The sequence below is a fragment of the Myxocyprinus asiaticus genome, chromosome 38 (genome assembly GCF_019703515.2).
Source record: "Myxocyprinus asiaticus isolate MX2 ecotype Aquarium Trade chromosome 38, UBuf_Myxa_2, whole genome shotgun sequence".
Lineage (NCBI taxonomy): Eukaryota > Metazoa > Chordata > Actinopteri > Cypriniformes > Catostomidae > Myxocyprinus > Myxocyprinus asiaticus.
In genome coordinates, this window is record NC_059381.1 from 14,885,515 (window position 1) to 14,910,025 (window position 24,511).

Here is a 24,511-nt window from a genome sequence, read left to right on the forward strand (position 1 = left end):
AGGAATATGTATGTTAATATGTTAATGTAAGTGCTTTTATAAAATTATTTGCTTCACATTTCTGCCTTTATGTCCTCCAAAAATTGTCACCATTCACTTCCATTGTGTCTCACTGTAACCTTGGTTCCCTATCTGTCACTCACTCGACGTCGAGCCCGAAACACCTCTGGTCTTTGATAAAAGGCCAATGAAAATGGGCGAGTGGTATATGCATACCACTCCCCCGAACTGATCTGACGGCGCATTTCAGCGGCTTCTCCCTCCTCTGCACTGGTGCACTGCAGAGAACGCCCCTGGGTGCTTCGGCAGAAATAAAAGAGTATATTTCTCTAAAAGAGTGGCACACACAGAACATCTTTTTAAAGACGTGACTTTTTAAAGATGCCTTTCCATTTGTGTGTTATTCCTGGTTGCGGTCATTATCTCTCGCCTTCTGATGGTCACAATCGCTATCTTTCGTGTCTGGGCGCTACCCACGCAGAGACAGCGTTCTTGGATGGATCATGTACTCATTGCAAGAACATGACCATGGCAACGTTGCAGTCGCGTCTTGCCTTCGTAAGAAAGTACCAAATACCTATGGGTATGAGGCCAGCGCGGCTAGCACTGGGGGCGATTTGGGGACCCCAATGGGACAACCTCCGCCGGGTATCCCCCAGCAGACCTCCCATTCCCCAGCACGCTCGTCTGCCCTGATCGGGCTTCCGGATGAGTCCGCCGGCTCATCTCATGGCGAGTTCGACCTCTTGTTCGGAGCCCGCGAAGGTGATGAGCTCTCGAGCGCAGCATCGGAGAGCAGGCTCGTCCAGTCAGACGCGGAAGATGATGGACATGCTTTCCCGGGCACAGCCACACCCTACCCCAGTTCCTTTCTTCCAGGAAGTGCACGAGGAGCTCACCGCAGGAAGCAGACGCCACCCGTCTCACGGCAAGCAACCAAGAACCCACGAAAGGCTTCAAAGCGCCCCTGAGACAGGTGACCCAGGAATGATGAAACCCGCAGCTTGGAGCTGGTAATCAGACCACTCCATCCCCCGGTGGAGGGCCGGGATGAGAATCTTTTGTTGCCTTTTCATTTAATTTCGCCGCATGCCCAAGTGGCTGCGGTACACAAGAGTTCAGCAAAAGAGCGGTTTCCTAGTTCCCTGGTTCACATACCCGGTGTGCACGGCCGTCGTCACGACCACTGTCCACCATTCCATTTTGGCAGGTTTGGCGCTCCAGCGGCTGTCTCCCCGCCCCTGCGCCCAGCTGTGGCACAAATCCGCCCCCGATGTGACAGTCTCCACGGGTCACGAGGACAAGCCTCTTCCTCCCCCATCCCAGGCTGTTCTGGGGGTGGTCGCAAGGAGCCAGGTAAGTGCTTCGATGTCCCTGAACTCAGCATGGCCATAACACGGCGTGGCACCTCAGGCTCTGCCCTGCCGCAAGGCCCCATCCGTCGGTACATCCGATGAGATTGTCCCCTTGGTCCCCCTCGCCCGGAGCTTGGACACGTGGCTTGTGCATTACAACCCGTCGCAATGGCTGGTCCGGACCGTCCGACTTGGCTATGCGATTCAGTTCGCCAGGCATCTGCCCAAGTTCAGCGGCGTCCACTTAACCTCGGTGAAGGGCAAGAACGCTGCTACCTTGCACACAGAGATTGCTACCCTCCTACAGAAGGATGCGATAGAGCCTGTCTCTTCGGCCGAGATGAATAATGGGTTTTACAGCCCCTGCTTCATTGTACCGAAGGAAGGCAGTGGGTTGCGGCCAATCTTGGACCTGCGAGTACTGAACCGGGCTTTACACAGACTCCCATTCAAGATGCTGATGCAAAAACGCATTCTAGCGAGAGTCCAGAATTAAGATTGGTTAGCGGCGATAGACCTGAAGGATGCGTACTTCCACGTCTCGATTCTACCTCGACACAGATCCTTCCTGCGGTTTGCATTCGAGGGTCGGGCGTATCAGTACAAGGTCCTCCCTTTTGGCCTGTCCTTGTCCCCTCGCATCTTCACGAAGGTCACAGAGGCAGCCCTTGCCCTGTTAAGGGAAGTGGGCATTCGCATCCTCAACTATCTCGACGATTGGCTAATCCTAGCTCACTCTCGGGATGTGTTGTGTGCACACAAGGACCTGGTGCTCTCGCACCTCAGCCGACTAGGGCTTCAGGTCAACTGGGGAAAGAGCAAGCTTCTCCCAGTTCAGAGCATCTCTTTTCTCGGCTTGGAGTTGGACTCAGTCTCAATGACGACGCGCCTCACGAACGAGCGTGCACAGCCAGTGCTGACCTGTTTGAAGGCGTTCAGAAAGAAGACAGGGGTTCCACTGAAACTGTTTCAGAGGCTCCTGGGGCATATGGCATCCTCATCGGTGGCCACTCCACTCGGGTTGATGCATATGAGACCGCTTCAGCACTGGCTCCAGACTTGAGTCCTGAGATGGGCATGGCGCTGCAGGACACATCGCGTGGCCATCACACCGGTCTGTCACCGCCTCTTCAGCCCTTGGACCTACCTCACATTTCTACGGGCAGGCATTCCCCTAGAGCAGGTCTCCAGGCACGTTGTGGTTATGACAGATGCCTCCAAAATGGGCTGGGGCACTGTATGCAATGGGCACGCAGCCACTGGCTCCTGTACGGGCCCGTGGCTACATTGGCACATCAACTGCCTCGAGTTGCTGGCAATTCTGCTCGCCCTGCGGAGGTTTTGGCTGTTGATCCAGGGCAAGCATGTGTTAGTTCGGACAGACAACACGGCAACGGTAGCATATATCAACCATCAAGGCGGTTTACGCTCCCGCTGTATGTCACAACTCACCCGCCATCTCCTCCTCTGGAGTCAGCAGCACCTCAAGTCACTGCGAGCCACTCACATCCCGGAAGACCTCAACACTGCAGCAGACGCACTGTCATGGCAGGTTACCCTCAGGGGAGAGTGGAGACTCCACCCTCAGGTGGTCCAGCTGATTTGGAGTCGATTCGGGCAGGCACAGGTAGACTTGTTCGCTTCCCAAGAATCCTACTGCCTGCTCTGGTACACCCTGACTGAGGCACCTCTCAGTATAGACGTGCTAGCACACAGCTGGCCCCTTGGACTATGCAAATATGCGTTTCCCCCAGTGAGCCTACTTGCACAGACCCTGTGCAAGGTCAGGGAGGATGAGGAGCAGGTCGTCCTGGTAGCACCCTACTGGCCCACCCAGACGTGGTTCTCGGACCTCACGCTCCTCGCAAATTCCCCTGAGGAAGGACCTTCTTTCTCAGGGACGGGGCACCATCTGGCACCCACGGCCAGACCTCTGGAATCTCCATGTCTGGCCCCTGGACAGGATGCAGAAGACTTAAGTGGCCTACCACCCACGGTGGTAAACATGATCACTCAGGCTAGGGCCCCCTCTACGAGGTGCCTGTATGCCTTGAAGTGGCGTCTGTTCGCTAAGTGGAGTTCTTCCCGACGCTAAGACCCCCAGAGATGCGCAGTCGGATCGGTGCCTTCCTTCCTGCAGGAGAGGTTGGAAGGGCAGCTGTCCCCCTCCACCTTGAAGGTGTATGTAGCCGCTATAGCAGCACACCATGACACAGTGGACGGTAAGTCTTTAGGGAAGCACGACCTGATCATCAGGTTCCTGAGAGGCACCAGGATGTTGAATCCCTTCAGACCGCACCTCATTCCCTCATGGGACCTCTCTGTAGTTCTTCAGGATCTATGGAGAGCCCCCTTTGAGCCCCTGCAGTCAGCTGAGCTTAAGGCACTCTCTTTAAAGACTGCCCTCCTGACTGCGCTCACTTCCATCAAGAGAGTAGGAGACCTGCAAGCGTTCTCTGTCAGTGAAACGTGCCTGGAGTTCGGTCTGGGCTACTCTCACGTGATCCTGAGACCCCAACCGGGCTATGTGCCCAAGGTTCCCACGACCCCTTTTAGGGATCAGGTGGTGAACCTGCAAGTGCTGCCCCAGGAGTCTCTGGGCAGCTCTTTGTCTGCTTTGGTGGACAGCTGAAAGGAAGCGCTGTCTCCAAGCAGAGGATCATTGATGCCATAACAATTGGCGAGTGGAATTTGCATGCCACTCCCCCGGACATACGGGTATAAAAGGAGCTGGTATGCAACCACTCATTCAGGTTTTGTGCTGAGGAGCCGAGACAAGGTCCCGGCCATTTCAGCGGGTAGTTCAGCATTGTGGCAAGAGGGACACAATGTCTCGTTCCCTCCATCAGGGAACGAAGGTTACAAAAGTAACCATGATGTTCCCTATCTGTCACTCACTCGACGTTGTGTCGATGTAGTGACACTAGGGGTCCCTATACAAAACGCCACAACTATCTGAACTGTGGTACGTGAACTGGCGGTGCGAGACGGGCAGACCGCTGTGTGTCTCGTAGCCAGCACACCAGGCCATCACGTAACCTCGCCCAATGCTCTTATGAGCGTCGAATGGTCCTTCAGGAACAAGTCGACTGCCCAACAATAGGGACAGGCTAGCCCAGCCAAGGCCTCTTTTCCTCTTTTTTCTCCCCAAAAAGAGTGGAATTTGTTAACCGACTGGGAGCCATAAGTGTCTACGTTGGGGGGTGTCCTTCCCAAGGGGAAGACACTGCGGAGACCACACCCCGTGTCACGAGGAATGTGAAATCCAAGAACCACATCTGGGTGGGCCAGTAGGGTGCTACTAGGACGATCTGCTCCTCGTCCTCCCTGACCTTTTACAGGGTCTGTGCAAGTAGGCTCACTGGGGGAAACACGTATTTGCGTAGTCCATGGGGCCAGCTGTGTGCCAGTGCATTTATACCGAGGGGTGCCTCGGTCAGGGCGTACCAAAGCAGGCAGTGGGAGGATTCCCGGGAAGCAAACAGGTCTACCTGTGCTTGACCAAATCGACTCCAAATCAGCTGGACCACCTGGGGGTCTCCACTCTCCCCTGAGGGTAACCTGTCTTGACAGCGCGTCCGCTGCAGTGTTGAGGTCACCCGGGATGTGAGTGGCTCATAGCGACTTGAGGTGCTGCTGACTCCAGAGGAGGAGACGGCGGGCGAGTTGTGACATGCAACGGGAGCGTAGACTGCCTTGACGGTTGATGTACACTACCATCACGGTGTTGTCCGTCTGGACCAACACATGCTTGCCCTGGATCAACGGCCGGAACCTCCGCAGGGCGAGCAATACTACCAACAACTCTAGGCAGTTGATGTGCCAATGCAGCTACAGGCCAGTCCAGGAGCCAGCAGCTGTATGCCCGTTGCATATGACGCCCCAGCCCATCTTGGAGGCATCTGTTGTAACCACGATGCACCTGGAGACCTGCTCTAGGGGAACCCCTGCCCATAGAAATGCAAGGTCGGTCCAAAGACTGAAGAGGTGGTGACAGATCAGCATGATGGCCACACGATGTGTCCCGCGGCACCATGCCCATCTAGGGACTTGAGTCTGAAGCCAAAATGAAAAAAGGATTCTCCTACCGGCCCTCCACCAGGGGATGGAGTGGTCTGCTCACCAGCTCCAGAGAAGCATGTCTCCTTGCCCCTGGGTTGCCCGTCTCAGGGGTGCTTCGAAGCCTTCCTCGGGTTATTAGCGGCCAGCTGTGAGACCAAGTTGAGCCAAAGGTGGCGCTCCTGGACCACCAGGGTGGACATCGCCTGCCCGAGAGACCACGTTGTGACCTTCGTTGCCCGGAGAGCGAGGTCGGTCACCGAGTGCAGTTCCTGCATCAATCCCGGGTCAGAACTACCCTCGTGCAGTTCTTTTAGCGCCTTGGCTTGGTGTAGTTGCAGGAGAGCCATGGCGTGCAGGGCGGAGGCGGCTTGTCCAGTGGCACCATAGGCCCTAGTCATCAGGGATTACATAAACCTACAGGCCCTGGACGGGAGCTTCTGGCGCCCGCGCCATGTGGCGGCGCTCTGCGGACACAAGTGCACCACGAGCGCCTTGTCCACCTGAGGGATCACCAAATACCCCCTGGCCACTCCACCATTGAGGGTAGTGAGATCTTGTCAGCTCCTCATGCACTTCCGGAAAGAAAGGAACGGGGGCGGGGCATGGCCGTGGGCAGCGCCCCGAGCCCAGGAACCAACCGTTGAGCCGCGAGGGTTCAGGGGAGAGTGGAGGGTTCCACTCTAGCCCGACGCTCGCGGCCGCCTGGGAAAGCATGTCCATCATTTCCACGTCGGCCTGAGACTGGGCGACCATTCCCGAAGGAGAAAGCCCAGTCGAAACCTCTGCGTCCGACTTTCTTACGAATGCAAGCCGTGACTGCAACATTGCCATGGTCATGTTCTCACAATGAGGACAAGACCCATCCACGAACGATGTCTCCGCGTGGGCAGCGCCCAGACATGTAAGACAGCGATCGTGGCTGTCAGAAGCGGAGAGATAATGACCGCAACCAGGAATAACACACAAACGGAAAGAACTTTAAAGTTTTAAGAACTTTAAAGTTCTTAAACTTTAAAGTTTAAGAAACTTTAAATGCACGTAAAATCCAGCAGATGAGGTGAATGAACTCACAGATGAATTCAGCTTCAATGAATAGAACCGCTCAGCTCCAAAGAGAAAATCTGAATGAATGGTTGCATACCAGCTCCTTTTATACCCATATGTCTGGGGGAGTGGCATGCAAATTCCACTCGCCAATTCCCATTAGCCTTTTTTAAAAAAAAGCAGAGGTGTTTGGGGCTCCCAAGAGTGACCCCTAGTGTCACTACATCGACACAACGTCGAGTGAGTGACAGATAGGGAACTAAAATGCCTGGTTAATGTACTCAAGATCAACTAAATAAATACAGTATACTGTGTTACAAAACGTAGTGAGCTGCCTACTTGGGAAACATATTAAGGCATCAAAGGCAAGCTCCCAATGCTGTTCCAAAAGTGACATTATGCTGCCTTCTAAGGCACCGTGCACATTAATCCGTTTTCAGTTGTTCCTCTGAGACTTTTGAAAACAGTCTCTAATACTGTATACTGTGTAAAATTATGTGAATGGCCCCTTAAAAGGCAGAAATTTACATTTCTTCGAGTAAAAAAAGGTACAATGTGTAAAGGTTCATTAGTCAGACAGTGGAGAGCTTCAGAAATCAGAGAGGAAGTACAATAGCTCATTTGCAATCTGCCCCCTGTGGGCTGGAGCTCGCCCATTTTCAAGTACCTCTCTAATTTAAATATCATCATAATCTCTTGACCTCTAAAGTAAAGGAACAGATGAGGAACTTCCATCAGTCCTCTGATCCTCCTGCCCTCCTAGAAAACCTCATATATAGTAAAAATGACATCCTGAGGCCTTGTGCAATTTCAAGGTTTTACTGGCAGGCTTAAAATCCAGGGATTGTTAACCTATAAGCTCTTAGGACAAGGTGCAGGTAGTGCAAGGATATGCTGTCTGTTTCTGCAGAGAAATGTGTTTTATAAAAAAAAATTTGTGGGAGTTTTTTCTAGATAAAAGTGTTTTGGAAGGATTTCTGTAAGTAATTTTGAAGCAGTTGTAAACTACTGCTCCCTTATGAGGGGATCATAAAACTTTAAAGCCCCTGAAAACCACAAATTTTATTTTTTCTGGTTGCCCGGAACAAAAATTACAATTAGGTAAAACATGTCACAGTAACAAGGATATCTTTTCGAAACCCACACACATTAGGTGCAATAGAAATTTCAATGAGAGAGCATATTCAAATTACTGCACTTTATTGGAATATGATTTATATAAACCTCCACAGGCAAGGAAAGAAAATTCTGTTAATGTTCATCATTTTTTTTCCTCTTTTAGTTGAAAATGATGGTTCGAAAGCTCAGGGCTCTGTCAGTACTGTTTGCCACCCCCCACTGCAAAGCCATTATGCAAACTGACAAGTTTGAAAATGATATATTTGCAGTTTGAAAGGCAAAAAGCAAAGCAAGACTTTTTAAGTGTCTTGCATAGAAGAGGAGTAAAAACCTTTAAGGAATGATAAATCAAAAAATGAAAATTCTGCCACAAGTCATTCCAAACCCATATGACTTTCTTTCTAATGCATAACACGAAAGGAGTTGTTTTAAAGCTTAAAAAGGACCCATAAAAGTAATGCAATTCATGCCACTGTGAACGAGCTTCCCTCATAGCGCTCACAAATGTGCAAAGGACGTGAAGATTTTAATGGAGAAAATACTTTTGGGTTGTTTCTCACCAAATATCTATTGTATGCCTCCAGAAGACTTGGAATATGATGCATGAATTAAGCAGACTACGATTATGACACTTTTGTGTCCTTTATCAAGCTTTAAGGTGAGGCAATATCCACTGCCATTGTATTGAATACACGGGCCAGAATATTCATTAAAACATCTCCTTTCGTGTTCCACATAAAAAAGAAAGTCCTTTACTTGAGGGCAAGTAAAGTATGACAGAATTTTTATTTTTGGGTGAACTATTCCTTTTACTTAGAGAAAAAGATGCTGCCATTACCAGAGGGCCTATTTTTGAAAGTAGAATAAGAGTTTAGAAGAACAGTCATTAGGCAGAGAATAAGGACTAGAGGCCATAAGGCAAGTCACGGCATTTGTCAGTGCATTTGGACACAAATTTTACAAAGGCAACTCAAAATTCTGAGCTTTGAAAAGCAAGTGAGAAAAAAACCTTTTTGTTTGTAGTGTTTTTTTGCTAGAAGCTACAATCATAATCTTTGAAATTCTGGGTCAAGAAGTGTTAATAGAAAGTGAGAATTGATGGACCAAATAGTCACTGACCTTTTTCCAAAGTTGGCTTCCTTTCTGCGGCAGTGCAGGGTGACCACTCTGTGTCCCTCGCTCCGTACGTCCTGACTGACTGTCCACTGCACTGGGTTGCTGGCCCTCGCCCCCAGAAACGCGACACCATCCTTCAACTTGACCCTGATGTAAATTTCAAAAGTACCATAAAAGTAAGTGCACAAAAGAGCCATCAAAAATTACAATTAAAGGTGCATTAAGCATGTTTTGCTTATGTTTCAGCTTGGTTTGACTTAGCTTGGGCCAGCCAGCCGCTTTGGGTAGATGCTGTAACTACACCATTATGCAAGCGAAAAGCACCTTTCTCCAATGACAGACATTCAAAAGAACACAAAAAAGGACTTTTGCAGTTTGTTCAGTTTACTTAAGTAAATGAACTAAAGCAACACAATTCTAGAACATTTTGTCACAACTTGATTTCATTGTGTTCTATCCAATTGCATTTGTAAAATTTAAGTTTACATATCCATTTGAGCTTAATCCATTTTAAAAGGGACTACATGAATACTTTTTGTAGCATTGATTAAACTGGGCAGGGGATTTCCATTTCACAGCATGCTTTGCATGGGACTAGATTGGGTGAACAAATGGTTTGAGGCTACCATTGTGGAGAAGATTGGCGCTTGTGCTTAGGCTGAAGATGGACTTTCACGTTCTTTCATGACTTTCACATTCAAGTGATGTTGGATTTGAGTGCTGCATAACTGTGCAAGCAGATGCTATCAAATTGACAGTGCAGTCGTTTCACTGTCCTTACTCTTGCTTACCTGGTATATAGCCTACTAATGATTAATAAAATAAAATAAGTTGGACCAAGATACGAAAATTTCATAAATTAAACTGAATTTGACTAACCTAATAAAGTTGAGTTAAAACTACTATAGTATATTGATTTGACTAATTTAACTAAATTATGTTGGCTGAATGAAAATTACTTAATTTGAATGAACGATATTAAATTGCTTGAAAAACTTTCTCAAATTCAAGTAAGTAAGGGTGCCGTAAGTGCCGTGTTTTCTGAAAATTCTCTCTTTTTTAAAGATACATTTTAATCACAAATATTTATATTATGGTAAATGTTCTCCTAGTGACTTTCTTTTGTTTTGTTTTAAGTTATTTGCACTAGTAACTGCCAATGAAATGGGAATGCTAACATTTGGGTTGCCAAATTTTTGCCAACCAAACAGGCCACATTTTAAGGCCACTGATATGACTGGAGTTTTCATCTCCTGTAAATGTCCTTCATTTTTAACAAATTTGTTAAAAGTACTTTACATTTCTTTAGGTGTAATATTTAGTGCACTATTAACAATCTACATTCTTAGAATGAATATTGGTCACATTGAATATTGGGTATAGAAAAGGTACAACATGTCCTTGTGCACGTTCTGCGTTATTCTAAAGACTGGTCCTAATACCTACATTCAGCCAAAAGACAGGATGCTGATGACAGGCTACAGTGCAATTCAAATGCAGAAAATAATGGAAATGATATTATCACAAAGGCTTAAACCAAATGTAATTAGAAATGGCCCTGATGATTGCTTTTATTCCTTTTTCTACATCTTTTCGCTTTGCTTTACTTTTTTATCAGTTTGTATTTGTCTGTAGTGTAAAGCATCTACAGACATGTTTTTCTCCAAATAATTAAATTGACAAGCATTGCAATGTATACAATTCAGGACCCCATCCTATGTGCTATTGAAGCTCCATTGGTGCCAACAAAATTGCCAACATGAAAGACTACAAGCATGGACGATAGTTTGAATGAACAGCCCGAGAAAAAAAAAAAAACTAAACTAAAAAATAAACTTTTTTCCCCCAGGAAAAAAACTAGAAAACTAAAAAGTTTACACATACACATATATAATGGAATTCAGAGTCCTAGGAGGTCTTTTATAACTGTCCTGCAAAACATTCAACCCAGAAAAAGACTTAAATTGTCTCATTGTAAAGAAATTCTGCTCTCAGAGTAAAACACTTAACCATCAAAAAACCTTGAGCACTAAGCTGAGGAGGACAACAAATTCCAGGGATACATCTTGGGTCAAGGAACGAAAAAGGTAAAGATCTGCCTTGCTTTGACTGTATTTACACTGCAAAGACTAATGCACAGATATGATATGTTGACACCACTTTTGGTTCCATCTGTTAACATTCACTTTAGACAGACTGTGTTCATATTGCATGAAGTCAAGCACATCGCGCAAGTAAAGTAGGTTTACATGAATATTGGTTTTCTCTCTCTTTTTAACTGTTTGGCTGCCCATACAGCTAATAACTAAATCTAAATCTAAAATTTAAAAAGTAACTAAAAACTGCAAAAGTAACTGCATTCTGATCTGTTGTGTAACAATGGCTCAAAACCCAAAGTAAGAGTGTTTAGATGTAGGTCCAGGGTTGGGGAGTAACGGAATACATGTAACAGGATTACGTATTTAAAATACAAAATATAAGTAACTGTATTCCACTACAGTTACAAATGAAATCATTGGTAATTAGAATACAGTTACATTCAAAAAGTATTTTGATTACCGAAGAGATTACTTTGCATTTTATTGTCATTTGATTCATTTAATATTTAGTCCTTTCAGATGGAAAACATTTATACATATAAATGATGCGATCCAAAGTGCATTTGAACAGCGGTGAAACACTATTTCTAGCCATTTTACATGCAGATGTTACCAGGCACGATCATATTTTTTTATGAAGAAAATTCACGTTAGATCATAATTTCTTTTTTTCTAGTAAGACCTTTGATATTATGGCAAAAATTTTATTCTTGATAATAATTTTTGTATTGTTTTCCTGTAAAAATATCTAAAAATCCTTAAAACATGATCAGTTTGATTTATCTTGTTTTAGAAACAACACTGCATATGATATTTAGGTTTTTCAGAGAATGTATTTTTAACAAGTGTATTTTGTCTTACTGTACTGGCAGAGTTTTTATAGACAAAACAATTGAAAAAAATCTACCAGTGCTGAAGAAGTAATCCAAAGTATTTAGAACACATTACTGACCTTGAGTAATCTAACGGAATACGTTACAAATTACATTTTACAGCATGTATTCTGTAATCTGTAGTGGAATACATTTCAAAAGTAACCCTCCCAACCCTGTGTAGGTCATATGAGCAATTATCATATACATGTCGAATTTAAAACTATTGAAAGTGGCCAAAATGTGATTACCAACATCGCAGTCTCATAAGTGTTTTGCTGTTGAATGTAATAAAGATCGGAAAAATCCCAAATCGTTTTACGTGTCAGTGAGGCCTTTGTATGCAATTTAGGGTGCGTTTCCCAAAAGCATCATAAACCAACTATGCAAGTTCCATCGTTACCAACACAGTTCAACGATTTGGTGTTTTCTGAAACCGCAGTTCCAACAAACATTGCATCACAAAGTTGTGTGGTTGGAACTACAGCTTTCCACCTGATGTTTGAAGCATAGTTATTTGTTAGTTTTCTGTGTGGACATCATTTCACTTCCCTGAGGCTTTCATTCTGGGGTTTTGCTGAAAGTGCCGTTCTGAAATGTCATGTAAATGTGAATGCAGCCATTTAAGAGATAAAAAGCTGTTAAGAGAAAGTGATTTAAAGGAATAGTTCACCCAAAAATGAAAATTTGCTGATAATTTACTCACCTTCAGGCCATCCAAGATGTATCTGAGTTTCTTTCTTCATCAAAACAGAATTTAAGACTTTTAGGATTTCATTTCAGGCCTCCTCCTCTAAACAACGCAAGTGAATGTCCGCCATTTTTTGATGGTCCAAAATGCATATTTAGGGTGCATCAAAATAATCCACACGACTCCAGTCGACAAATAGTTCCATACATCTCTGTAACGTGCTCATGAGAGGGATGACGTAAGCTCGTTGGTAAGGTCACGCGTCACGTGGAGGAGGAGTCAGGAAGCACGTCATTGTTTACATTGGGGTTTTTTTTATTATTATTTGGAAATGATTTAATTGTTTTATTTTATATTGTTTTTAAATTGTTTTGGACTGTTTTGGTTTGTGAACGGCACACGTTTCTCTTGTAAACAATGACGCACTTCCTGACTCCTCCTCCACGTGACGCGTGACCTTACCAACGAGCTTACGTCATCCCTCTCATGAGCGCACGTAACAGAGATGTACAGAAGCAAACATTTGTAGTTAAAAAGTATATAAGTATTGTTTTGTTTCTAAAAATAATTAATCGTTTGCATTCAGAAGACCTTTATTTGTCGACTGGAGTTGTGTGGATTACTTTGATGCACCCTAAATATGTATTTTGGACCAAAAATGGAGTACATTCACTTGCATTGCTTAAAGGAGAAGGCCTGAAATGAAATCCTAAAAGTCTTAAATTCTGTTTTGATGAAGAAAGAAACTCATATACATCTTGGATGTCCTGAGGGTGAGTAAATTATCAGCAAATTTTCATTGTTGGGTGAACTATTCCTTTAAGACACACAACTTCTGTCCGAGAACACAGCTTTTTTTTTTTATCATGTTAACACATAAGTGGTATTTTTATAGGTTTATGAAGAGTGCGCATGTGTGTTGTGCTCAAATGCCTCTAGGGAACTCCAGAGTCTGATGTAAAAGGAAACCCCACTACTGCCACGCAATCATCTGTCGCATTTACATAGTGCATGCTGTTTTCATGTCTTCAGCAGCTTTGCGCATTAAACAGCTTTCTGTAGTATGTGTAAATGAGCTATTATAATTTGATATCCACAGAAGTTATTACTCCACCCCCTGCATAACATCATTAACGACAGCTCTATATTGTTGAACCAACACGGTTTGAATGATGGATATGCGACATAATTACTACGATTTCGGGAAAGAGTCGTGACTGGCTACATAATTTCTCCAACGATGCATTGTACTATGGTGGTTAAGCAGTAAGCCACGTAGTTCTATGGGAAACACACCGCTGATCTGTTCATGTAATACTTGGATTTTACATAAATTTCAATATTTATTTTCTTGGTATACACAGCCTCTGGGTTCAAAGGAATATTCCGGGTTCAATACAATTTAAGCTCAATTGACAGCATTTGTGGTATGATGTCGATAACAAAAACATTTATTTTGACTTGTCCAACTTTGTTGGCATGACGACATAACGGTGTAAACCCAAAAACGACCATAAAATGAGAATTTAAACAACTTTACAGCTCAAAATATACACAAGTTTTACACTGAAGAATTAATCTACGTGCTTTTATAAAAATTTATAAAAGCTTCACATTTCCAATGGCCCCATTTATGTCCATTTTAAGCACCTCACTCTAACCTCAGTTTATGATGAAAAGGATGGATGAGTTGAAATATATTTTTTTTGTTATCAACATTGGGCCACAAATGCTGTTGCTTTAAGCTTAACTTGTATTGAACTTGGAATATTCCTTTAATTGTTTTTTGATCAATCACAGTAAATTCCCTGGCGCCCAAGATGGCTGCCTCATGCGTTTGTGCATAAAGAAGTGGTTCTGGAATCCAATAAAAATATTTTTTGGAGCAGCCATCCACTTGTTATTTTGTTTTTTAAGTATGGCGTTAATGAACTGGTCTGGAACAGTTTGGGGCAGTTTTTTTTTTTTTTTTTTAAATAATGGCAGAATATTTTTAAAGTACTCTATGGAATTCCTCAAGAGGCTCAAACAATATGCTTCTCCACAAAGCCCTCGGCTGAGAAAGATCTTAAGCAAAGAAGGGGTGGCATGGATACCAACTAGGATACCAACTAGGAAAAGAGGATGTAGCATGGGTAAGAACATTTTCCACAAGATTAAGACTGTTGTAGGCAGAAGATTTAACCTCACTAGACCCCAACTGTTCACTAGACCCCAAATGTTTGGATTTAGGAATGAAGACAAATCACAATCAAACCTAATTAAAGTCAAGATAGTGAACAATAGACCATTCAGCCACACTATGTTACCAACTTTCTTGATGTCGAAATCCAGATCTCTTGTAAATAAGATAGATGAGTTCCAGGCCGTTTTGATAAAAAAAAAAAAAACATGTGGAAGTGGCTGCAATTTCAGAAAATTGGTTTACTCCCCACATGTCTGAAGAATTATTGGGTATTGATGGCTACACCTTGTTTTCCAAATGCCGAACCACTTGTCGTGGTGGAGGTGTTGCACTGTATATCAGAGACTGTGTTCCATCATATCCCTTAACCTGTATCAGTGTTCCAGATCATCTAGAATGTCTGTGGGTGAAAGTGAGACCCCTGGGACTCCCACGGCACATATCTGCTATTGCTGTGTGTGTGGTGTATTCACCGCCTCAAGATGAACTCACTGAACATCTAATAGCCTCATCTGACCTGCTTCATACCCAGACATTGGACTTGTAATTCTTGGAGACATCAACCACCTCAGAGTCCATGACATCTGCCTAGATAACAAACTCTGTCAAATGGTTCAGAACAACACCAGAGGTGAAGCCATTCTTGACTTGATTATCACTAATATAAAGTCAGTGTATTTGAAACCAGAGATTCTCCCTCCCATTAGCTCAAGTGACCATAACTGTGTCCTTTGGAGCCCTATAGCAAAATTAAGACCTCTCCAGTGCACTAAATGGGTAGTACGACCTATAAGGGAGCCTGGCTTGAGCGAGTTTGGCAGGTGGATTACCACTCATCCATGGCAGGAGGTGAATGAAGCAACCAGCACCAATGAAAAAGCCAACACCTTTTACAATACTATCCTGCCTAAAATTGATTTCCCTATGAAGACTGAAAAATCTATCCTTCAGACAAACCATGAATCACCCCAAGATCAAGCACTTAATCCACCAGAGACAAAAAGCATTTAAGACTAGAAAATCAAGTGCCCTGGTGAAGTTCTACAGAAACAATGTCCAAAAGGAAATACATAAGGCTAAAAAACACATTTACAAATCCAAAGTTGAAGGCATGGAAAAAGTGAATTCTAGAGCTTGGCACAACAGAATTAAATCGATGTGCAAAACTGTGAAAAAGCAGACCAAATTATTGTCCCTGGAATTAATTCCCAGGACTTTGTGACAATTGCTAATGCAATCAACACAAAGGTTGTCAAAGTGTCCCAGTCACTTCCACCTTTTGAACCTTCAGCTTTACCTCCTTATTTACCATCCCTCCCACTGCCTACTATTCCAGTGTGGGATGTGTATAACATATTGTCTTTCATTAATTGTTACAAATCCCCTGGCCCAGACATGATTCCCCCAAGGATATTGAAGTAGTTTGCATGTAATATCAGTATCCCTCTTTGTGACATCATCAATAGTTCATTGATAAAGGAGTCATTCCTAGACAATGGAAAGAGGCTACTGTTGTCCCCATACCAAAATCTTCCTCTCTAAACATTGACGAATTGAAGCCGATCTCATTAACAGCTCAGCTCTTGAAAATTTGTGAACAGTTTGCTGCACAATGGATTCTGAATGACATCACGCCAAATCTAGATCCTATGCAGCTTGGCAGCTGACAGAACTGTTCCACAACACACAATTAAGTTAGTTTGATGAACTTTGTGTACAAGGCTTGTGATGTTCTGGGCTCAGTGTGCACACTAATTACAACGGATTTTGCCTAGGCCTTTGATGCTGTAGATCACACAGTGGCAGTACAGTGCCTCCTCGATCTTGGAGTGAGACCGGTGACTGGCTACACCCCACCCCCCCAGGGAGGAGCTCACAGGTCACCAGACAAGGAATTCAAATAAATTGACCATCCCAAGATGTCGAACTGAGAGATACAGGAGATCACCAATCCCCTATATGTGCAGACTCCTAAATGACAGTGGTTTTTAAATTTAGTCTGTGATATGAGATACTAGATCTTAAATTAGCTTAATCAAATTTTTAATTTTGGTTGATTTTAAATTATTTAGTCTATTTTAAATTTTAGGTCTACTTAGTAACTAGATCTTAAATTAGCTTATTCAAATTTTAAATTTTGGTTGATTTTAAATTATTATTTAGTCTATTTTACATTTTAGGTCTACTTAGTATTAATGTCCCATTGTAACAGCAAAATAATTCAATGTTTTTAATGACAACTGTCTTTAGGAACCTGTAATAATGCTGAAAGGTCAATAAAACAATAAAACAATACCCGCAAGACAGTCAAAACAGAAACAGGCAAATCTCTGATTGTTCATCTAAAAATCTGCAGAAAGTGCACCTGCAGGGCAGCATGAAACAGACGTTAAGGGTTAATTAGAAAATGGAAGATTTAAATGAGACTGGTTTGGCTAATATGATTTCTGAAGAGCAATAAAGGCTGCAAACCAATTTAAAGAGAGATGTTCTTTCCCCACACATCAGCACATAGGTGCCAGCTCATTAATTCTAAAACAACCCTAGTATCAATTAAAGTAATATTTACCAATGTGATGGGAGTGTCAGCGCTCGTGATACATCTAGAGAGTGAGACAGCGGAGGACAGACAGAGATGGATTGTAATATTAGATAAAGAAGATCTGTCTAAATTCTGACAGTCCGTCAACCCTGTGGCAGTTTCTACAAAATAACATGAGTAAATTCCCCGAGTCTCTAACATTATAAAAGTGAGGGATGCACACACTAGGATGATCCCAGTATTCTTCACAAATCAGATGCTGTGACATTTTTCAGAGCTAGCGTTGTGTTTGTACTGTGTAAGGGAGAGCAGGAATAATTGTAACACTTTTCCGTGTCCGTGCTGAAAAAAATAAAACGCTAAAACCAGTCTAAGCTTGTTGACTGGTCTTAGCTGGTTTAAACTGGTTATAGCTGGTTTAAGCTGGTCTCCCAGCCAGGCCAAGCTGGTGTTCAGCTGGTTTTAGCAAGAAGGCCAGCTGACAACATTCATAATGCAAATGCTGTACAATTGTAATGCTTTTATGTGATGATTTTATGTGTGCATACTACATTGCAAAAAAGCATTTTCTTAATTAGGGTTAATTAAAAAAGATCAAAAGTTGTTTTTTGTTTTGTTTTTTCACACCATTGGCAAATTATTTTTTTTTTTTTTTTTTTTTTTTAAGTGAACCAATTTTTTTGGTTAATTTTTCTGAAAACAATCCTTAATTTCTTGGCATTTTGTTTCTCAGGTAAATGGATCTTTTTTTTTTAAATGTTGAGATTTTTACTGGAAAACAAGACAATAATACCAAAAATGTGATCTCAGTGATTTCGACCATGGCATGATTGTTGGTGTCAGACAGGCTGGTTTGAGTATTGCTGATCTCCTGGGATTTTCACGCATAACAGTCTCTAGAGTTTACTCAGAATGGTGCCAAAAACAAAAAGCATCCAGTGAGCGGGAGTTCTGCGGACCGAAACGTCTTGTTGATGAGACAGGTCAACGGAAAATGGGCAGAATGGTTCTAGCTGACAGAAAGGCTACGGTAACTCAGATAACCACTGTACAATTGTAGTGAGCAGAATACCATCTCATAACACACTGAACCATGAGGTGGATGGGCTACAACAGCAGAAGATGACGTCTGACATTTTTTAGGCAAGGCAAGGCTTTATTAGCATCATCCTAACAAAAAAGTTGTTTTTAGCTGTAAAGAATGTAATATAGTGAGGAGGAATGCATATTTTGTTAAATCTACCTCCAAACCCTAAACCTAACTGTCAGTGGAGTAAAAATGCAGTCTTAGAGGGAAAATAGAATCTCTGAATAACAAAGGTCACTCATTATGCAAACGCTATTACTTCCTGGTTTCAACAAGTGACAAGAACCCGGGTCTCCTACGCTACTGAGCCATTTGAACTGATGCAAAAATGTCTGATGGGGATCGCGCTTGTTAGTAACTTGGCGTGATGGGGCCTAAGTCAGAGTATTGGAACATTCAGAAGCAGCATGCCTACTTCCAGTGTGATCTTGTTGTACAGCTAAAGTAAGTGCATTGTTACATTTATCCCTGCTCTCCCTACAGGCTGCATTCAGTTGTCCACTGAACATGAATGCAGGCTGAATTTCCTCTGCAGTTGTCCATGATCTACTTTTGGCCAAGCTAAATCAAATCAGCAACAAGTTAGAATCATTTAAGCTCTGTTTCTTGAAATGTTTCAGTTAATCTTTTGATCATAAGGGATAATGACTAAGTGAAACTTGATATTCAGTACACCTCCAAGTACACCTCTGAGATCAGGGCTGGAATATCTGATAATGGAGAAAGAGAGAGGTCAATACGAGTCTTTATCACAGTCTTTGTTTGGTTTAATCCTGGAGGGGTCCCATATAGCTGAGGGAAAATTGTGCTTTTTGGCTGGGCAAATGATTATCCCAAAAGCCATTATGAAATGTAAAGATGCATCTTTGTTTTTACACTTTAAAATAACATTTTCTTAATCAGTGTTTTTGTCTTGTTTTCTAATTAAAATATCTAAACACTCTTAAAGCAAGATACATTTTCTTATCAAGTAATATTGCACAGGATAAGATGACTTGTTTTCAGGGAATATTTTTTAAAGTAGGCTTCTTTTTCTTAACCCATTGGCATATACAACTATTTGGCAATGTAGTAAGGAGAAAAAAAAAAGCAAAATATATTATATTCTTACCTAGTTTTTCTTCTCAAGTAATTATATCTTGCTTTAAGGTTGTATACATCTTTGTACTGGAAAACAAGACAAAAATACTGATTAAGAAAATGAGGTATTCTGCTGTGTCACACAGTGGGAAAACAGGAGAGGAGAGAGATGCTAAACATTGACTGAGATTCAACACCTGCAGGAGTCCTTTAACCCCCAGAGCTCACTTTAAACCCCCCGTGTGTGAGAAGAGTTAGTTATGATACATTACGTAGACACACACCCACACACACACTTGAACCAGGCCGGCACAGATAGCCTGGTGTGCCAATTACTCCAGCACCACAGAAACAGCATTTAATTGCTATAAAAGGCAGTATTAGCAAACCGTGTGTTAAGCAGTTCACAAAAGACCTGGAGTGATGGGGGAATAAATGGGGGTGAGGGGAGATGATGTATAATTCATCAAATTAAAACCTAAAAAATTCTCGTGCTATTTGGCAGGAAATCATTTTGTTGGTGTATTGCTTTTTACTACTACTAATTTATAAACAGGCATTTGGAGAATGCCTCAGGAAAGGGTGTTATGACAAAAAAAGCAACAAAATGTTTATGATTTTTATGCTTTTTTGTCAAATTGGGAGAAGAATATTACGAGATTGAAAGTCAAGCAAGCCACCATCAGACTCATTCGGCAAAAATAGAAAACTCAATGATTTAATAGTTAAAAAAGGGTAACACTTTACAATAAGGTTCCCTTTGTTAATGCATTAGGTATCATGAACTAACAATGAACAATATATTTTTTACAGAGTTTAATAAACTTTGTTAAAGGAGTGATGTCATGAGGAATAAAATTTTCCTTGATCTTTTGACATATAAGAGGTCATTACACTACTAAAACATACTATACATTTCAGAACTCAAAACTTAATCCCCAATGCAATAAAGCATTTATTAAAACCAAGCTGCAAAAACGCCTCGTTCTCTACTTCTGCAACTTCCCTACGTCACTAGGGGGCCATTAATTTATGACCACCACTACAGTGAAAAAACATCTTTCTTCTTTACAGCCTTTTTTACATAATCTAAACCTTGGCCCCACCCACTTCGTGTTTGTACTACACACAGAGAGAGAGAGCAGGACAAACAGGCCTAGTGTGGCCTAACTATTCCTGAACACCAAAGGGGACCCATCTGGACTATTTTGAACTATTTTTGTATATAAACATGCACCGCACAGATATCATTGACCTTTGTCATGTATCTCGTGCCACTTTTGAAAGACGGGGTGTCAAGTTACAACACTGAAAAGGAGACGCCAGTTTTCCTGGTCCAGCTGCAAACACTGGAATTGAGGCGAGTCTCTCCAGAAACAAGGCGAGGAGGCTTGTGCGTCCCCTGACCACATCACTTAGGACCATGAGTGCCACACCTTCTCAGCGTGCACGAAAGACAGGCATCCGAGGACAAGCAACTCATCAGCCAGCAACGCGCACTGGAGAGCAAGTCAGTGACTTTACATTCCTCCCTCTCTAACCGCTCCCTAGTGCACCGTGCTTTGGACTATGTATGTGTGGGTTTTTTCGGCTCTTATCAGCGTGAATTGCTTGTGACTAGTCATAATACAATTCAAGCTTTGCAAAGGATCTGTTATTGAAGGATGGGGCAGTTAAAAACAAAGTAAACATTTTAATTCATGAATATTTCAAATGTCGTGACTGTTTGATAGTTTATGTTGCTGAGTGATAACAGTTGTGCTTGAGATGAACAGTGTAATACTCTATATTCAATTTCAATGTGTTAGATGTGCATTATGTGTAAACCCTTATATTTAGTTTTTAGGAGTAGGTTCATTTTATTCTATTCTGACTGAGTGTGAAATATGGTTGTATTTTAGGGGATTTACGATTTTAGTCAATCATAACAGTGAAGTCTGAATTTGGCGCTTAGGCCAAAACAGAGCATTTCAGACAGAGGGCCAGAGACAGGTTGGAAAATGATGTAAACATTTTTTTATTTTTATTTATTTACATTATCAGTGGACCTCAGGGAAGACAATAAAATTATTTAAAAAAAAAGAGTATGTCATGACCCCTTTAATGTTAGTTTCATAAAAATACAATTGTTCATTGTTAGTTCATATTAGTTCATAGTGCGTTAACTATGTTAACATATACAAGTTTTGATTTTAAAAATGTATCACTATATGTTAACATTATTATAAATTAACATTAACCAAGATTAATAAATGCTGTAAAAGTATTGATCATTTTTAGTTCATGTTAACTAATGTTGTTAACTAATGTTAACAATTGGACCTTATTGTAAAGTGTAAGCAAAAAAAAAAAAGTGCTAGACCCTCCTTCCAAATGAAATGTAACTAAGGACAGACAGACAGACAGATACAGTTGACAGACAGACAGACAGACAGACAGACAGACAGACAGACAGACAGACAGACAGACAGACAGATAGATAGATAGATAGATAGATAGATAGATAGATAGATAGATAGATAGATAGATAGATAGATAGATAGATAATCTTTAACAAGCATGTTTTGCTGATAAGGTAATGACTAGATGTTGAGGCCTGGCAAGGTGGATGAGAAAATTAAGGTGGCCTACAACAGAGAAGGAAATTAAAAAGATGCCAGCGCATTGATCTTCAGCCTAATGGCAGACAGTAGGTGAATGCTCTCATATAAAGGCTAGCTGAACGTAAACAGAGAGGACGGAGGTCTCATCTTGAACTCCTGTCTAAAATTGACAGACAGGCTGTTGAGTACTTGGCAATACCGAAGGTGTCTGGCTGGCCTCCCAGTGTGCTGGACTACGTACGATGTTCTGGGCTATCCCCCTGCAGTTACTTCTGTGACATTAGTTCTATGACAGAGGTTCCTGTCATTCAAGCTTTGAGTCATTGCCTGCTAGTGATCAAGAGAGTACTTTACAAGAAAGGCCAATACTCAGTCCCAACAGGTGCTGTAGCCTTAGATCTTTTAGATCTTCAGGGGCTATGATGAGACATACACACACGTCAAAGGAAGAATGATATCAGAGGAGTAAATGTCAAGCCTTGCATTTGAAAAAGCTTGAGAGTGGGTTTTCAACTTTAACTCGCTTTTTCCTATGCAATACCTGTGTAAATGCTTGATATCACTGTTTACATTCTAATAAAGACAGAGAGCTTTGTCCTCAGCCGAGACCGGAAATATCAATATTTGGACGGTAAGCTACTCATTGTTCACTAGAAGCAAAAACGCAGATACGATTCACAGGTGAATGTTTTGCTTTGTATTTTTTGACAGAGGAATTTGGTTTAGAGGACAAATACCAAAAATAGTAGGAGAGATATGATGTAATTGTGCTATTTTTCCATTCTCCTTCATAACTCATAAACTACTACAAATCTAACTGCCATCTTTTGGGATAAGAAGTGTATAAACTATATGGCCAAAAAGAATAGAAAAAGGCCCTCCCCTGCAATGTTATTATAGTTTTGTTAGTTTTCACAGTTTGTCTGTTTTTTTCGTCTGGTTTAGTTTTAGTTTTCTCAGTGTTTTTTAGTTTTAGTTTGAGTTTAGTTAGTTTTTATTTTAGTTTTAGTATTATTATTTTTTTTTTTATGGCTGCCAAAGCTGAGCGTTTACTGGTGTAATTTGAAAAGTCTAACATTACATTTCTCTGGGCAGTCTTGTGTTACTTCTATCTAGTGGTATTTTCATGTTTAATGTGGATTGTAAATGTTGGAAATATGGGCAAAGTGACAAAATACATTTAAGCTTGATCCATATTGTATTTTCTAGAGAATAATTTTTTCTCTGTCCCACTGTACCAGTAGGCCCTGCTGCTTAAACACATCTGGGATTTGTTTAAAAGAGGGTCTTCAAAAGTTCTACTTCCCAGTATTGAATATTTCTTAATTTTTGCTTTTGACTAAGGTAGAAGACATCCTAAGCTTTCTTCAAAGGTATATTGTTAGGTTGTGTGTCATTGGATCATAATTCAAAGTGTCAAGAAAAGAAAAATTTCCAAAATTGTTCGACTTTGCCCATATTCAACATATTATGTCAAAAACTAAAACTAAAATGAATTCGAGATCATTTTTTTAATTATTTTAGTTAGTTTTAGAGTTATGAAAAAGCATTTTAGTTTAGTTTCAGTTATTTCCAATAATTTCAGTTCCCTATCTGTCACTCACTCGATGTTGTGTCGATATAGTGACACTAGGGGTCACTCTTGGGAGACCCAAACACCTCTGCTTTTTGAAAAAAGGCCAATGGGAATTGGTGAGTGGAATTTGCATGCCACTCCCCCGGACATACGGGTATAGTTAGGGTTAGGCAGCTAAAAGAGTATATTCTTCCTACTAAAAGAGTATATTTTCCCTTCTTAAAAGAGTGGCATTAACGGAAAGCATCTTTTTAAAGATGCCTCTCAGTTTGTGTGTATTTCCTGGTTGCGGTCGTTACCTCTCCGCTTCCGATGGCCACGATCGCGGTCTTACCTGCTTGGGCGCTGCCCACGTGGAGACAGCGATCGTGGACAGGTCATGTTCTCACTGCGAGAGCGTGACCATGGCAACGTTGCGGTCGTGGTTTTTCCTTCATTAGATGGAAGGACCAACCCAGCGGCTCCCCACCTCGGTCCTTCTAACTACGGGTTTGAGGCCGCGTCGGTTAGCACTGGGGCGATTTGGGGACCCCAATGGGAGTCACTCCACCTGTAACTCCCCACGGACCTCCCATTCCCCAGTACGCTCATTTGCCCCGCTGGGATGAGACCGCTGGCTCGTCTCAGGGCGAGTACGCGATCTCGTTTCGGCGCTCGCAAAGTGGATGAGCTCAAGCCATGCTTGCCCGGGCAGCTGCGTGTGTCGGGCTGGATGTGGAGTTCGATGTCTCTGGACTCAGCATGGCCATGGGGTTCGAGCCCCCTCGACGTGGTGCCTCAGGCTCCGCCCCGCCGCGAGGCCCCACCCGCCGGTACATCTGACGTGATTGTCCCCTTGGTCCCCCTCGCCTGGAGTTTGGACGCGTGGCTCGCGCTTTCCAACCTGTCGCGATGGCTGACCCGGACCGTCCGACTCGGCTACGCGATTCAGTTCGCCAGGCGCCCACCCAGGTTCAGCGGCGTCCGCTTCACCTCGGTGAAGGGCGAGAATGCCGCTACCTTGCATGCGGAGATCGCTACCCTTCTACGGAAGGGTGTGATAGAGCCTGTCCCTCCGGCTGAGATGAAGAAGGGGTTTTA

At 42.6% G+C, this 24,511-nt stretch overlaps 1 protein-coding gene across 1 annotated transcript in view; it reads right to left on the minus strand.

Annotated features, from left to right (window-relative positions):
- LOC127428867 (transmembrane protein 132C-like) overlaps positions 1-24,511 on the minus strand; it is a 272,344-nt gene that overhangs the window by 136,527 nt on the left and 111,306 nt on the right. Inside the window, exon 5 of the mRNA XM_051677515.1 lies at positions 8,700-8,843. Coding sequence (XP_051533475.1) covers positions 8,700-8,843 — 144 coding nt within the window. The remainder of the gene's footprint in view (positions 1-8,699; positions 8,844-24,511) is intronic.